General features: G+C 48.7%; 1 protein-coding gene across 5 annotated transcripts in view; it reads left to right on the forward strand.

Moving 5' to 3' along the window:
• LOC147464544 (poly(ADP-ribose) glycohydrolase 1-like) overlaps positions 1-13,587 on the forward strand; it is a 98,714-nt gene that overhangs the window by 61,230 nt on the left and 23,897 nt on the right. For 3 of the 5 annotated variants that reach the window (XM_086515471.1, XM_086515467.1, XM_086515452.1), the window contains exons 8-9: positions 7,305-7,414; positions 7,743-7,870. In XM_086515471.1, the coding sequence (XP_086371597.1) occupies positions 7,305-7,414; positions 7,743-7,870 (238 nt within the window). The remainder of the gene's footprint in view (positions 1-7,304; positions 7,415-7,742; positions 7,871-13,587) is intronic. The other 2 variants (XM_086515474.1, XM_086515461.1) reach the window with 1 other exon arrangement.

The following is a 13,587-nucleotide window of genomic DNA, read 5'->3' on the forward strand; positions in this document are numbered from 1 at the left end:
AGCTCCTCGATTATTGCATCTTTTTCCCCCATGTGCTTTTCTATATTTGTTCTCCATGCTTAAGAACTTGCTACTGCCTCATCGAGTTTCTTTTGCATAACGCATTCTGTTACCTTTACTTCGGCCTTGATTAGGTTTTGTAATTCCGTTTTCACGATCTGAATTTCCTCATTCTGTACCCCCCGGATCTCTCTCCTTAGTCCTCTCATCACGTCTCCATACATGGAGTTCCTGTAGCTCTCAGCGTTCGCGTGCATTTCCTTCCTGATGTCATCCCTCATATAGTTTAGCTTTGATTTGAGCATCACCTGGACCTTCTCCATCAGTAGCTCATCATGTATCCTGGAGGTTTTTCCAACTCGCAATGATCCTGGTGATAGTACAATATCTCTGTTTCTCTGTTTGAAAGTGGCCGTCGTTTTTTTTGGGGTGGTGTAGCTATCTACACCCGGCCCTTCCCCTTCGGTAGGCGGATCCATCGAACCCGGGCCACAAATGTGGGGTAGGGTGCTAGGGTAATAGGGTGAGGGGCTGAGAATATGGCAAACTTGACCAGTTTACCTTAAGGCTTAAAATCTCTTTAAACTTGAACGTAAAGAGAATGGTCTTAAGGCTTAAAATCTCTTTAAACTAAATTTTACCTTAAGGCTTAAAATGAAATAAACTTGAACGTAGGCTTCTTACGCGTAGAAGGACTGCTTGACTTGCTACGCGTAGATCATCTGGAAGTGCTACGCGTAGGACTGCTGAGCTTATGACTGCGTAGGACTGCACGGGACTGCTGAGAGAGAGTGGAGAGAAGCGATTATGCTCCTGTGCTCTGTCCAAGAGCCCAACGCTCTGTGCGTTCCTGTGCCCTGCACGAGGCTGTCAGCGCGCAGCGGCAACACAGGCAGCGCAGGCCAGAGGGCGGCGGGGGCAGACTGTGGCGACGCAGGGGGGGTTGCTTCACGCGGCAGTAGGTCAGCAGATCAGGCGGCAGCAGCAGCAAGAACCCTCACGCAGCAGCAGCATCCCATCACGCGCCACTTCCAGAGAGAGAGAGAGAGAGATGAAGTTGAAAGTGAAATCACAGAGAGAGAGAGAGAGAGAGAGAGAGAGAGAGAGAGAGAGAGAGAGAGAGAGAGAGAGAGAGAGAGAGAGAGAGAGAGAGAGAGAGAGAGAGAGAGAGAGAGAGAGAGAGAGAGAGAAAGAAAGAAAGAAAGAAAGAAAGATTTTTAACGTCTATGTCAGGCCGAAATCGGCCTATGAGACAAATCAAATGTACATGGTGTGTATGTCATCTGTCTATCGGAAAGACAAATGAAACAAAACTGATACAAAACTGAACTGAGAGAGAGAGAGAGAGAAATGAAATGATATATTAACGTCTACAAGAGGCCAAAATGACCTATGAGACCAACTGATTACAATGATGAGTCTAGTACCAAGTCTGGGTACAAACAAAGAACTGATAGGAGTGCTACCGACTCCTATGGGTGGCTGGTAGGCTGAGCAATGGTATCACCATAAAGGTACAAAATGGGGATAAGTGTCACCATGATACAATATAGCAGTAGCATGAAGCCTATCCCGATCGACATTCTGGGTGTCGTGCTAGAATCCTGTGGATCCTCTGCCGCAATCTCCGCCGGTGTTGCGTGGCTCCCCTCCTCAGTCGCAGTCGTCTCGATCTCCCTAACTCTGTAGCTCGATCAATGAGAGTACCGCTGATGTGTGTATGGGTGGGACCCGAGCTCTCTGGTGGTGGTGTTCCCTCTGACTCTGTGGTACTCAGACTGAAGAAATCTGAGATGCGTCTCTGGGACTGTCTCTGTCTTTGCCCATTCAATAGAGCGTCTCTATGTCTCTGAATCTCAAGTAGGAATAATCCGAGACATCTTTGATCCTGATATCTCATGACTCTGTCTAACGAGTCAAAACCATCTTTGAATAGACAATGAAAGCGTCCCCGTATCTCATAGTAGACTGTGCAGCGACATATGTAGTGAAACTCTGTCTCTGGCTCTGCATGGCATAACTGACATATCCTACTGTCTGCTGGTATGCCTCTGAATCTACCTGTCTCAATCCCAAGCTGGTGTGAAGATGTGCGAATCTGGCCAATAGCACATCGTAACCTATGAGATAGATGTGTGTCCATGTAACTGGGCCGTGTGACAAATCCGTCTGTCGTGAGTTGAAGAAGATGTTCTCTATAGAAAGCCCTCTTCGTACCCAACTCCCGTGATGGTTCTATCCATGTCCTCTTGCTATCAAGCTGGATAAGATCCTGCCGAATGAGTCTAGTAGTCTCCATCCGTGTAAGAGCCAAGGATGGTGCATCAAGAGAATAGTGGAAAGGGGGCAGCCTGTCCATGCTGAAACCATGCCTCTGAAACCATGAGCTCATTTGTGCATACCAACATGATGTATCTCCCTGTAATGCAAGCTGTCTGGATGACTCGAGAGCAAGCCTGGCATACCTGTCCCTGGTGGTGTCCCATAAGCTGTGTACAAATGATACTGATCTGGTGAGTGCCTCAACCTCCATAGGTGGGGCAGCCAGCTCCGCTCGTATGATGTCATGTGGGACTGAGGCCTTGGCTCTAATCAGCCTAGAAATCATAGATATCAGGGGTCTCTCCATATTAGTCCATCCAGCACTGTCAATAGACGGTCCCCAAACCTGAACCGCGTAGTGCATAACTGAAGCGACCAAAGTATCGAAAAGCCAGAGCTTTGTTCGAGGTTCCTGGAACTGAACTTGCGAACAAATCCTCTCTAAACCACCTAGGGTTGCATAGGCACGAGTCAATCTAGTGTCTGCTGGCACTTTCAGTGTGAACCTCGGTCCACTAAAGACCACCCCAAGATATGTGTATGCATCAGTGTACTCCATACTGTCCTGTCCATATGTGAAAGTAGGTGCTGATCTCCTAACCCACTGTGGCGTGGTATTAAATACCATGACCTTGGTTTTACCAAGGTTGACAGACAATCCACTATCCTCTGCAAAACTATGCAATGCGTCCAAATGTCTCTGCAAACCCTCTGGCGATTCTGATATCAACACGATATCGTCAGCATACAATAAAAGAGGGATCCATGTCCGTGCAAGCTGAGCACCTCTATCTCCTCCTCTGTCAATATAATCAGAGACCCCATCAACATACATACCAAATAAAGTAGAGGACAGTGGGCATCCCTGTTTCACTCCGATGGTGGAGTGAACTATGTCGGATATCCCCTCTGATGTGCGTACATGACCCATCACTGAACTGTACAATGCCATGATCCCCCACATCAGCTCTGTGGGTACCCCCAATTCCGTAAGCCGGTGCATCAGTCTGGCCCTCGGCACTGTGTCAAAGGCTTTGCGAAAATCCACAAAGCTGCAGTATATCCGTCTACCATGTGCTCGACCCTCCTCAATGATAGCTCTGAGTGTAAAGACATGATCTAGTGTGGAGAAACCCCTTCTGAAACCAGCCTGCCCAGGTGCTCGTATGCCCATAATCTCTGCCCAATTGCTCAGCCTATGCTCGAGGATGGATGCATATAACCGTGCCAATGTGTGTCCTACCATGATAGTACGGTAATTCCCCGGCACTGTGGGGTCACTTGTCTTGAAGATAGGTACAATAGTAGATAATCTCCAAGACTCAGGGAGACCCTCACACATGACACGGTTGAATAGCCGTGCAAGCATCTCTGCCAACAAATCCCTAGCATGTATAATGTGCTCTGCTACCAAACCCTCATGATCCTGTGCCCGTCTGGTCTTCATCCTGTCAATGGCCTCCTGTACCATCTCAGTGGTAAAGAAGGTGCTCGTATCCGGACATGGCTGTGGTGGGTCTGGTAATGGTGGTTGTCCAGGTACAGTGTATAAAGATGTTGCATACTGCCCCCATATCTCTGTAGAAGTAATCATTGGTGGGGGAGACTTCTCATGGAATAGACGCCAAGCCTCTCCTGAATCTCTACTAAGGAAGAGCTGATATAAATCTTGCTCCATCTGGACCAAGAAAGCTCGCTTCTTCCGCCGCACTAGTCGTCGTGTAGCAATGCGAGACTGTCTATAGGTGATCACTCCCAATGTAAGGTCCCGTTGTATCTGAGCTCTCCTCTGTCGACATTCTTCATCATACCAGTTGTTCTGAGGCATGTGCCCAGAGCGACGTCTCTGCCCAGGCTGAGTGTGTGGATATGCCTCTGTCGTTGCCCCATGTAATGTCACTGTCAGCATAGATGTGATCTCCTCCACTGTGTATACTGGCTCTGATGTGCATAAAAGCCTACATATCTCCTCTACATAGACTGAGTCAGTCTCTAGTGTAAAAGTATAGCGTGTATGTCCACCACCCCGTGAGGCCTGAGATGTATTGTACTCAAAGGAGACTGATAATGTTAAAAGTGCATGATCTACTGCTATCCCAACTGGCCTGGGCCCCACTGTGAAATCCTGAATGTGAGAGATAAAGCTCGGATGTGTCAGAACATAGTCTACAGTGCTGGACCCATGTCTATGTGGAAAACAAGTAAAACCTGTAGACAATGGGAAAGTCGTTAAGCCATTCAGTATGGCTAAACTGTGAGTAGTCGTCATCTCTCTCAGGTATCTCCCATACTCTGTATGCTCTCTGTTGTGTGAGCATCTCTCAAGTCCCAACTCCTCTGGCTCTAGCTCTCTAAGCATCTCCTCTGATGTGTCATAGAAGACTGTCTGTGAGCTGCCTGTACGGGCATTGAAATCCCCGAGGAGTATGATGTCTCCATCTCTGGAGAACTCCCAGATATCATCATCAAGTACAGAGTAAGGAGACTGTCCTCTGGGTGAAGCATATACTGAAGTGCTGGGAGGAAAATAGCATATGGCGATGTACAAGAAACGTCCAGTCTCTGCCCTCAGCCTCACCCACAAGTATCTCGCCTGATCATCTCTCCGAACTATGTGCAATAGTGGTTGGAGCTCCTCTCTGAAAAGAACTGCTACACCTCCTGATCCTCTAGTCCCATGCGCAGTTCTGGTGCATGTCCTACAAGCTGTCTCCCATCTGTATCCTGATATGTGCGGCATCAACTGTCCTGGAGCCTGATGAGTCTCTGAGTGGAAAACAATGTCTCTGTCTTTGAAGCTATTCTCAAAGGCCCCCACATCAAGTCTATACGAACCATTACAGTTCCAAACTGCCATCCTGAGAGTGGTCCCATAGGTCTCGCACCGTCATGTAGAGCGGTGCTCTGTAATCACTACTCGTCCATTTCTGTAGAAAGCTAACTTCCCCATCTCCCTTGCTGCTATAATCTCTGGCATGACCTCTCTCATATGCGCAAGCTGTGAGAGCGTAAGATCATCTCCTAAAAAGATACCTGTTTTCTTGAGGGTTGGTCTCTTCTTTAAAAAGTCTTTCTTTTCTTCCATGGAGGGAAAGCGCAAAATGAGAGCCCGTCCTTTTGAACTCTCCCCATTACCTTCACTCTTCTTGCCCACTCTCCAAGCTTGTGTGTGCGAGGGCTTCTCCACCCCCATCATGGACATGAGGCTCTTCACCTCTTGGTCCACCTTATCTGAATCTTTTAGGCCGGTCACTCTCACGTGTAGAGCGCGTACCCTTTCGTTGTTCCTCTTCTAGTGTTTTGTTGATGATGTCGGGTGTAGTCGGAATTTCTTTGCCCTTTCCCTTCTTGACAACTTCAATCCATTTTTCAGCCTCGTCCATTTTCTTTTGCGTTTTGGAGAGAACCTCCACCCATGAGGTCTTCATTTCTCCTTCCTCCTTTATTTCTTTGACTTGTGCTCGTATACTATTCAGCTCGTCAATCATTGATGGCTGAATTTCTCCATCTTCAAGGCGTCTTCCCTCTTTGGTTTCGTCGAGTTCCTCCCGAAGGGCTGAGATGCTACTTTTTAAAGCTTGAATTTCATCCCGGAACTCCTTGCGTTCTAGTTCCCTCGCCTGTTCCTCCCTCTTTTTCCATTCGAGAATTAAACTCTTCTCTTTCTTCCACTCATCCATGTGGGCTTTGCATTCTTTCAACTCCTTTTCAATGGCTGTCATCCTCTTGCTTGTGACCATGTAGTGCGCCGCCATTTGTCTTGCCTTATTTGTTTCACTTTTTGAGAGAGAGGAGAGAGCAACCTATACGCACCGCATTATGCATACATATGTTTCCCCATTCAGCCTACATGGCATGTGTTTGCTTTCTGTATGTGTCAATTTGCAATTTCTATGAGCTCTGTAGTTTCCAAATTCCTTGCAAATAAATCCCTGCAGGTCTGCGCTGCTGCTCGCTGTTGTCAATTCCCTTCTATGCTGCCTGTGTATCCTTGGATAATAGAACTGCTGTGTCCAATGACTCTGGATCCTGCACGTTACTGCTCACCCTGCACGTGCTGCTGCAGAGAGATAGAGAGGGCCTGCTCGTTGCCCTGCTGCCCTGAGACCTGCTCACGGAGAGAGCTTCCCTCACGTTGCCCTTCACGCACTCGCTGCTGCCTTCCCTTCACGCGCGCTGCCTGGTCGCTGCAGTCCGTGTGCCCTCCCCATGGGCTGGTGGTGCTGGGCGGCAGTGTTACTGGTCGCTGCAGTCCTGTTCGCGCTAAGATAGACCCGCCACTGCCTTGCTGCACCTGCGCGCGAGCTTACTACAGCAGCAGGACGGGGGGGTTTGCGAGGGGGTGGAGCTGCACCTTGCGCGCTGCACAGAGAGAGAGAGAGAGAGAGAGAGAGAGAGAGAGAGAGAGAGAGAGGCCCTGTACCTACGTTGCCCTAGCTTGCCAGCCTTTGCCCACCATCCCGTGCTCGTCGCCAGGCTGTTGGAACTCCCCACTTAGCTACCTTGTCAGGCTGCGGCAGCATCCCGGGATGGGTGTGTCCTGCCAACCAAAGGCTTTCATATCAAACAGGTATTATGTATCTGTAGAATTAGTTTTATTAGTAGTGTTCTTTGTAGGCATCAATTTGGTACTGGGGACACATGACCCCAGTATCTCTGGTTTTCTAGAGGCAGTTTTATTAAAGGTGTTCTTTGTAGTCATCGATCTGGTACTGGGGACATGACCCTGCTAGGTTCCAGACCCTGGTAATAGCCACGAAAGTGGCTAGTGTTCTCTTAGCCCTAGTGTTAAAGAAGTGAATACATTGTTTGACAATCTATCAAGTAGTTTTTCGATGCGTACTGATAGGATGAGAGGAGCTGCAAATGATATGTCTTTTTTGGTACTTTAGGTGGCAGACAGGGATTCATTCTATTTGGAGCAATCTTATCTTTGAATGCCAAGCGAAGGCGAAGAAGTAACAAGTTCTGGTCTTTTGCAGGGAAACAAATAAAGCTTTCTGTGGATTCTTGGATCATCTGGATGTGCATTTTTCAGATCTCGTAAGCCATTTTACGGGGATGGAGCCTTGCAATTCAGCGCTTTTTCTAGGTATTTCCCCTAATTTTCAAACCATGACGTACACATGTATCGGCCTATATTTGCCATCATATTCACTTTTATGTGTGTGACACCATAAAGCTTAATTGTTGACGAACATTGGCTGCTTAATGCCTTGCCTGCTGGTCATGTCAAGAAAGGGTCATTGTAGGGTGAAGCTTAATTCCCTTTGAGATTCCCAGGGGCCCTTTATGAAGAATAAAGCAAATGACTTCGTTCAGACATTTGGAATAAAGCTTACATCAGTTGCATAAAAGAAAAAAATGTACTCTGAATATCCGAATGATACAATTGATCTGATATTGGAATTCTTATCTAGCAGATCATGCTGTCAAAACCTCAAAGAGAACATCCACAATGGGCATAGCCACCGGAAACTGGGGCTGTGGAGCTTTTGGAGGGGATGTTGAAATGAAAAGCTTGTTGCAGTGGATGGCTGCCTCCCAGGTTTTTCCCTTTCGCAAATCCTTTCTTTCTGTATTTTAAAGTCATTAATTATTTTGTATAGAGAAGAACATGCTTTACAAGTATCTTTCACAACTACCAGTAAAGAAGGTGAAGAACATAAGGCAGATTTTAGCTGGTTGGGTTAGCCCCCTTTCTCATCATTGAGGGTGAAACAGTGGGGTTTCTGCTGTTCAGCTCCTTGATCAGTGAACCTTCAAAGTTGAGTCCTGTAGACTTGTGTTAATACAGAGATTTTTGTTTGCGATTGGATTATTATTTAAGGTTAGGGCTGGGGATGACATAGCATGGTTTCTTGACTCTTACACAAACAACTCCTTTTTATGAGCTCAGGTGCTTGGAAGCTCCAGGACATTTTTAAACACCCCCCCCCCCTTCCCCGAAAAAAGACCCTTCCATTAGTTAAGAAACATGGGGCTACACTAGAGAGCATGGGGAGGCTCTCCCAGTGAGAAAACAAAATATGTACAATGGGGCTAAATCACAAAATGGGAGGAGGACAGAGCCACATAGGTGGCCGGTAGTGCCATCTGGGCACACCTTGGACCATGGTGAAGAAGGGCCCTGGGCGCCAGAGTCGCAGGAAAGCCTCTCTGTGCTCCTACATGCGGTTGGAGCTGCCCTGAAGGCTCTCGAACTGACCCCTGAGAGTATGGATCAACTCCAGCCAAAAGTCACGAACAGTCTCCGCTGGTGGGACAGGGCGAGCCTCGAAGATTCGGAAGCAGCGGGCCCGCCAAATGAACCAGAGTGTCAGGCCACAGACGAGCTCCCAACACACCTCTCTCTCACTGCACCACTCTTGGGGGGTAAGCTCTGTAGCAGGCTGAAGTGTAGGTCGACCCCCCTGGATCACTATCATCCTGCTGGTGGAAGATAGCTCAAACTGGAGCGCAGGGCTCGTGAGGGTGGATCAGGCAGCAACACCCCAAGTGAACCGTAGCGCTGTGGACAACTGACATCAGCCAAAGAACGTGAAGCCAAACTTGCTGTGCCATGGGGCAATCCCATAGACAGTGACACTGGGCTCTCCAAAGGATGGTCACAAGCTGCACAGGCTGCCAAAAGGCCACTATGTACCAGCTAGCCACTGGAACAAAGTGACTCGCCTCAGCTGTCTGGAGTCCCAGAACCGCTCCCAAAAGCCTGTCAAGAACTCAGCTCTGATACCCTCCTCCTGCCAATGAAGTGCTGCAGCCTCTCTTTGTGCGCCAGTATGTGACGCCCCAGTCGAACAATGTGCTGAAAGAAAGGGGACCCAGGGTGGTTGGCTGAAGAGAAGGGGTCTCTCCAAAACCACTCTCCAGGATCCTAGTGCACTCGTACCAGAGGGCAGCTCTCCCAAGCCCAAAAGCCTCCAGTGGCCTATCTCAAGATCTGCTCGGTCAAAACTGTGACACAAGTCCTCCCATAGATGCCCACTACTCGTATCCTCTAAAAACAACACTTTGCAACCTGTGGAGCCTCTACCGAGACTTTGTGTAGTTGACCCTCTCCCAAAGAACATGGACGGACTCCAAGCAAGCACAAACTGTGATGAGGACCTCCAGTCGCATGAAGGCCCCCTCCATCTTGGAGCTGCTGTCTCTAGAGGGGTGAGCTAGTCAGCAGGTAAAGCCTTTGTAATGTCCTGGCACATGCTCTGCACCCCTCTCATGCCTCGTAGCTGGATGTTCTGTACCTCCTCTGACAAACTTGAAAACTGAAGCCAGTCACCGGGAGTGCAGGCTGGGCCCTCTGCCATGGGACCCCAAGAAACATGAGGCCTACTACCAACTACGTGGCCTCTCTGAGTGCTAACCATGGGGTTCCAAACGAGGGGCTGTCTCAAGCACTCCTCTATGCAAGGGGGGCGGTGCTGCTCCAGGCCACTCCGTAGCTGCCCCCAAAGAGTGAAGTAGGCTCGTAGTAAATCGATTATCCAGCCTCATGCTCAGACCAACTTTGCGTATCTCTGTAAAGATCCATCTGATGGAAGGGCTCTAAGGGCCTCGTGCATGAGGCATTCGAGCTCGAAGCCGCAGAAACAACAACTCCTTTCAGGGCTCCTCCCCTGGAAGCAGTCCTCTGACCACAAACTTCCCAAGAAGGGCTCTGCTCTACTGTGCTGGGTCGATGATTCCACCCTCCCCTGAGAACACGGTAGGGTGATGACGTGCCAGGCTACTTTGGCCCGGGCTAACCGGGTGTCGTGCCCTGACCAAAGAAAGTTCCTGATCAGCCTCTCTAGATGGCTGATACAGAAGCTCGAGAAGATCAGACAAGACGTGATGTACCACATGGTAGCCAACAACACTTGGTTGGCCACTACAACTCTGCCTGCCAAAGAGAGCCGTGCCGAACTCTACCATATAGTAGCCAATAGCGCTTGGTTGGCCACTACAACTCTGCCTGCCAAAGAAAGCCGTGCCGAACTCCAATGCAGCAACTTCCTCCTAATGGACAGGAGGAGAGGAGCAATCTTTTGCTCAAAGGACAAGTACAGGCCAACCTAACAACCCAACTAACAAACTGTAGTCCCTGGGGGAATCCATCTAAAACCCTCACCTGGTGACCAATCAGGCGTAGGAGCATTGCCAACCTAGAAAGCTAATGCCTTCCGTCAGTTGATCAGTGCGTCCAATGCACATCAAAACACCTCAAGAGCCTGCTCACACCTATGCAGATTGCCCTCTTGGCCCTCCAATTACAAGGCTGAGTCGTCGGCAAACTCAGTGTCAAGAAGCTAATCTGTCGTAATAGGGAGCTCACAAGCCAACTTGCTGAGAAATCAAAAATCTGCTCATCGCCTCAGCATAGAACATAAAGAGGAAGGGGGAAGAGGGCAATCATGTCTGACCGAACGCGTGAGCAAGAGGAGCTCCCCTCTTCCCCCTACCAAGGGCACCTAACTTTGCGCACGCTTGTAGAGGGCTGACACACCTCCGATCCAAGTATCTGTGAAACCCATCCTCTGTAGAGTTGTAAGGTGCATCGGAAGTGAATGTTGAACTTTGCTTAAGATGAGTGCTCCGAATTGTGCTCAAGGGTTCCTTTTACTTACGGAAGGGAGAGCCTTCCGTTCCTTTAGTGAAAGAGTAAGGATCTTCTCTTTACTCGAGTTCTGCTCTTTTCCGCGGGCGCACCCCTTGGCGGCCTTGCGCTCACACCAAGGTTGCTTTTTCCCACCTCACGTCGATTGGCCGGTCGCTAAGTGCACGGTCCGCTCTCAATGAGTGAAAAGAGGCACAAGGGGAGGCTGGACAAGCCCTTCTTTTTTGGGTTTCTTGTCACTCTTCCAAAACACGATTAGGAATCAACATGCCCAAGAGGACTTAGGTTACGTGCGACCGCAACAAGCAAAAAAAAATTTCTTGTGGTTCTTTCCTCGAGTGATATAGAACACTGCCAAATCTCTCAGACCAATGTAAGGTGCATCGGAAGTGAATGTTGAACTTTGCTCAAGATGAGTGCTCCGAACTGTGCTCAAGGGTTCCTTTTACTTACGGAAGGGAGAGCCTTCCGTTCCTTTAGTGAGAGAGTGCAATGGACACAAACAAAGTGGTGAACACTGTGAATGAAGGTGTATGAGACTGAGAGATAGAGAAAGAAGAATATGACACCAGAATGTTGTCAAACCCTCCTCCGAAGGCCCCACTCTCTATGGCGAGAGCAGTCTACTTATGATTGCACAAATCTCTACAATGCTTGAACTTGCCAACAATGTCGACGATGATGAGGACGACGACGAGACGGTCTGAAATCTGAAAATGCTAAGGGCTGAAATCGGCAAATCTTTATCTGCTGAATTCTGAATCTATGTCGGTGACGATGTCGATGGTGACGATGCAACGACGCGCTGAAAATGCAGATGCTGAAATTTGCGTTTTTTGGGCTGAAATTGCAAACTTCGCGGGATCTGACCGTGCGGCGAGGATCTGTTGCGGGAAGGTGAGATCTGCAAGGTTTGGGACTTCTTCTGCGGGTTCTAACTGCTGAAAACTGAAAACGCTAGTCTATGGGCTGATTCTGTCGCAAAGATCTCAAAAAATGTTGAGGGTGTCAGGCTGATGCAAAAACGCTGGGCTGATTTGGGCTCTGCTGTGGAAATCTCCTAACGTTGGGGCTTCTGCTGCGCCTTGCCGTGGATCTACTGTGCTGCAATGCAAAAATGCCAAGGGCTGAATTGCATGCAAAAACGCCAAGGCAGAATTTGGATCTCCTTGCAGAAAACGCTAGGTCAACTGCATGGGGGGGGGGGGGGGGTCTTGCTGAGAAGGTGCATGTTGAACCGAAGCTCCTGCTGCCTCTTTTGCCAGAAAGTGCTAGCGCTAGGTTTCTATATATAAACTTAGCAAAATTGCCCTACCTGGTTCCCAACAAAAGTCACTTAAAAATAATAAGTGAAAAATGTCAAAAATAGAGAAAATAGGTCTATGTACTTAAAAATGCTAATGATGGGTTTTGATGGAAATCTGATGATCATGCTATGTGCAACTAGAGGATATGCATCTAATCTAAGTGTCTGGACATGCACGGTCTGCGAACAGACTCACAAAAGTGCCAGATGACTTTCTATTCTAGATTGACTTGAGTGAACTGAACCCTGGTCATACTGTAGCTTGTCCACGGACACATAGGGTTGGATGTGTCACGTGACAAGAGTTCCCTCCAGGAAGTCCTAGTCAACTCTGTCATAGGCCTTCTCAAAATCGAGGAGGAGTATGACCAAATCCTCTCCTCAGAGACGTGCGAGGGCAGAGACGCCTCTTAAAAAGTGAAGATGTCGTCAAGGATATTACGCTCCTTTACAAAACCTGTCTAGGTCTATAATACCTCTGCCCACAATGGCATGCTGCCAAGAATCCGTAATAGTCATACATACCCCTCCCTGGATATCTCTAGGTTCAAATGTAGCTCACCCTCTGCCCACAATGGCATGCTGCCAAGAATCCGCAATAGTCATACATACCCCTCCCTGGATATCTCCAGGTTCAAATGTAGCTCGCCAAAACGTCTCATAGCGACCGCGCAAAATCTGACCACATCATCTAATGCGGCTCTCACAAAGATGATGCTCTTGTAGCATAAGAATATCAATCTCACCACCCACAAGCCATCGTTGAAGCTCCTGACGCAATCGACCCCTCTGACGCTGAAACTGGGGTCCTCCTAATCTTGCACATTCCATGAGACAATCCTCATGGAGTGAGTGAGAAAAAACAGATGCTGCAACAACAGCCAACCTCGCTATCTTTGGAGGCCCGCTTTGATGGGGAGTAATCCGCATCCGAGCGACCTCTAGACAAACACATTTGAAGTGACTGTCCCACCCAAGCCCAGGCCGAGCGTGCAGCCCGTAGGGCTACACCCTCTGTCCAAGAATCCTCATGTACAAATACATAGCAAGGGGGGCTCTGAGTGTCAACAAACAAATGCACCACAATGTGCGTGCAACCTACCGCATCCGGCGGCGAACTTGGCTAAAGGCCAAAGTGTTTGTATCAGACTTTGTCACCCGTAGGTCCCCTATGTGGTGTGAGAACTCAATGGCATGAACCTGGAGCCAGTCAAGAACTGTGTGCAGGGTCCACTCTGTAGGATCCCTGCCACATAGCGGAAGGAGAAACCTAGTGCTGTATCTAGAGCCTCAGTGCCTCGGGCTGCTAGAAAGAGGACGTGGACTCGAAAGCAAGCATCATCCTCCAGGTCGGGACCCT

This window comes from Adiantum capillus-veneris, chromosome 1, assembly GCF_014529385.1.
Source record: "Adiantum capillus-veneris isolate H3 chromosome 1, ASM1452938v2, whole genome shotgun sequence".
NCBI lineage: Eukaryota > Viridiplantae > Streptophyta > Polypodiopsida > Polypodiales > Pteridaceae > Adiantum > Adiantum capillus-veneris.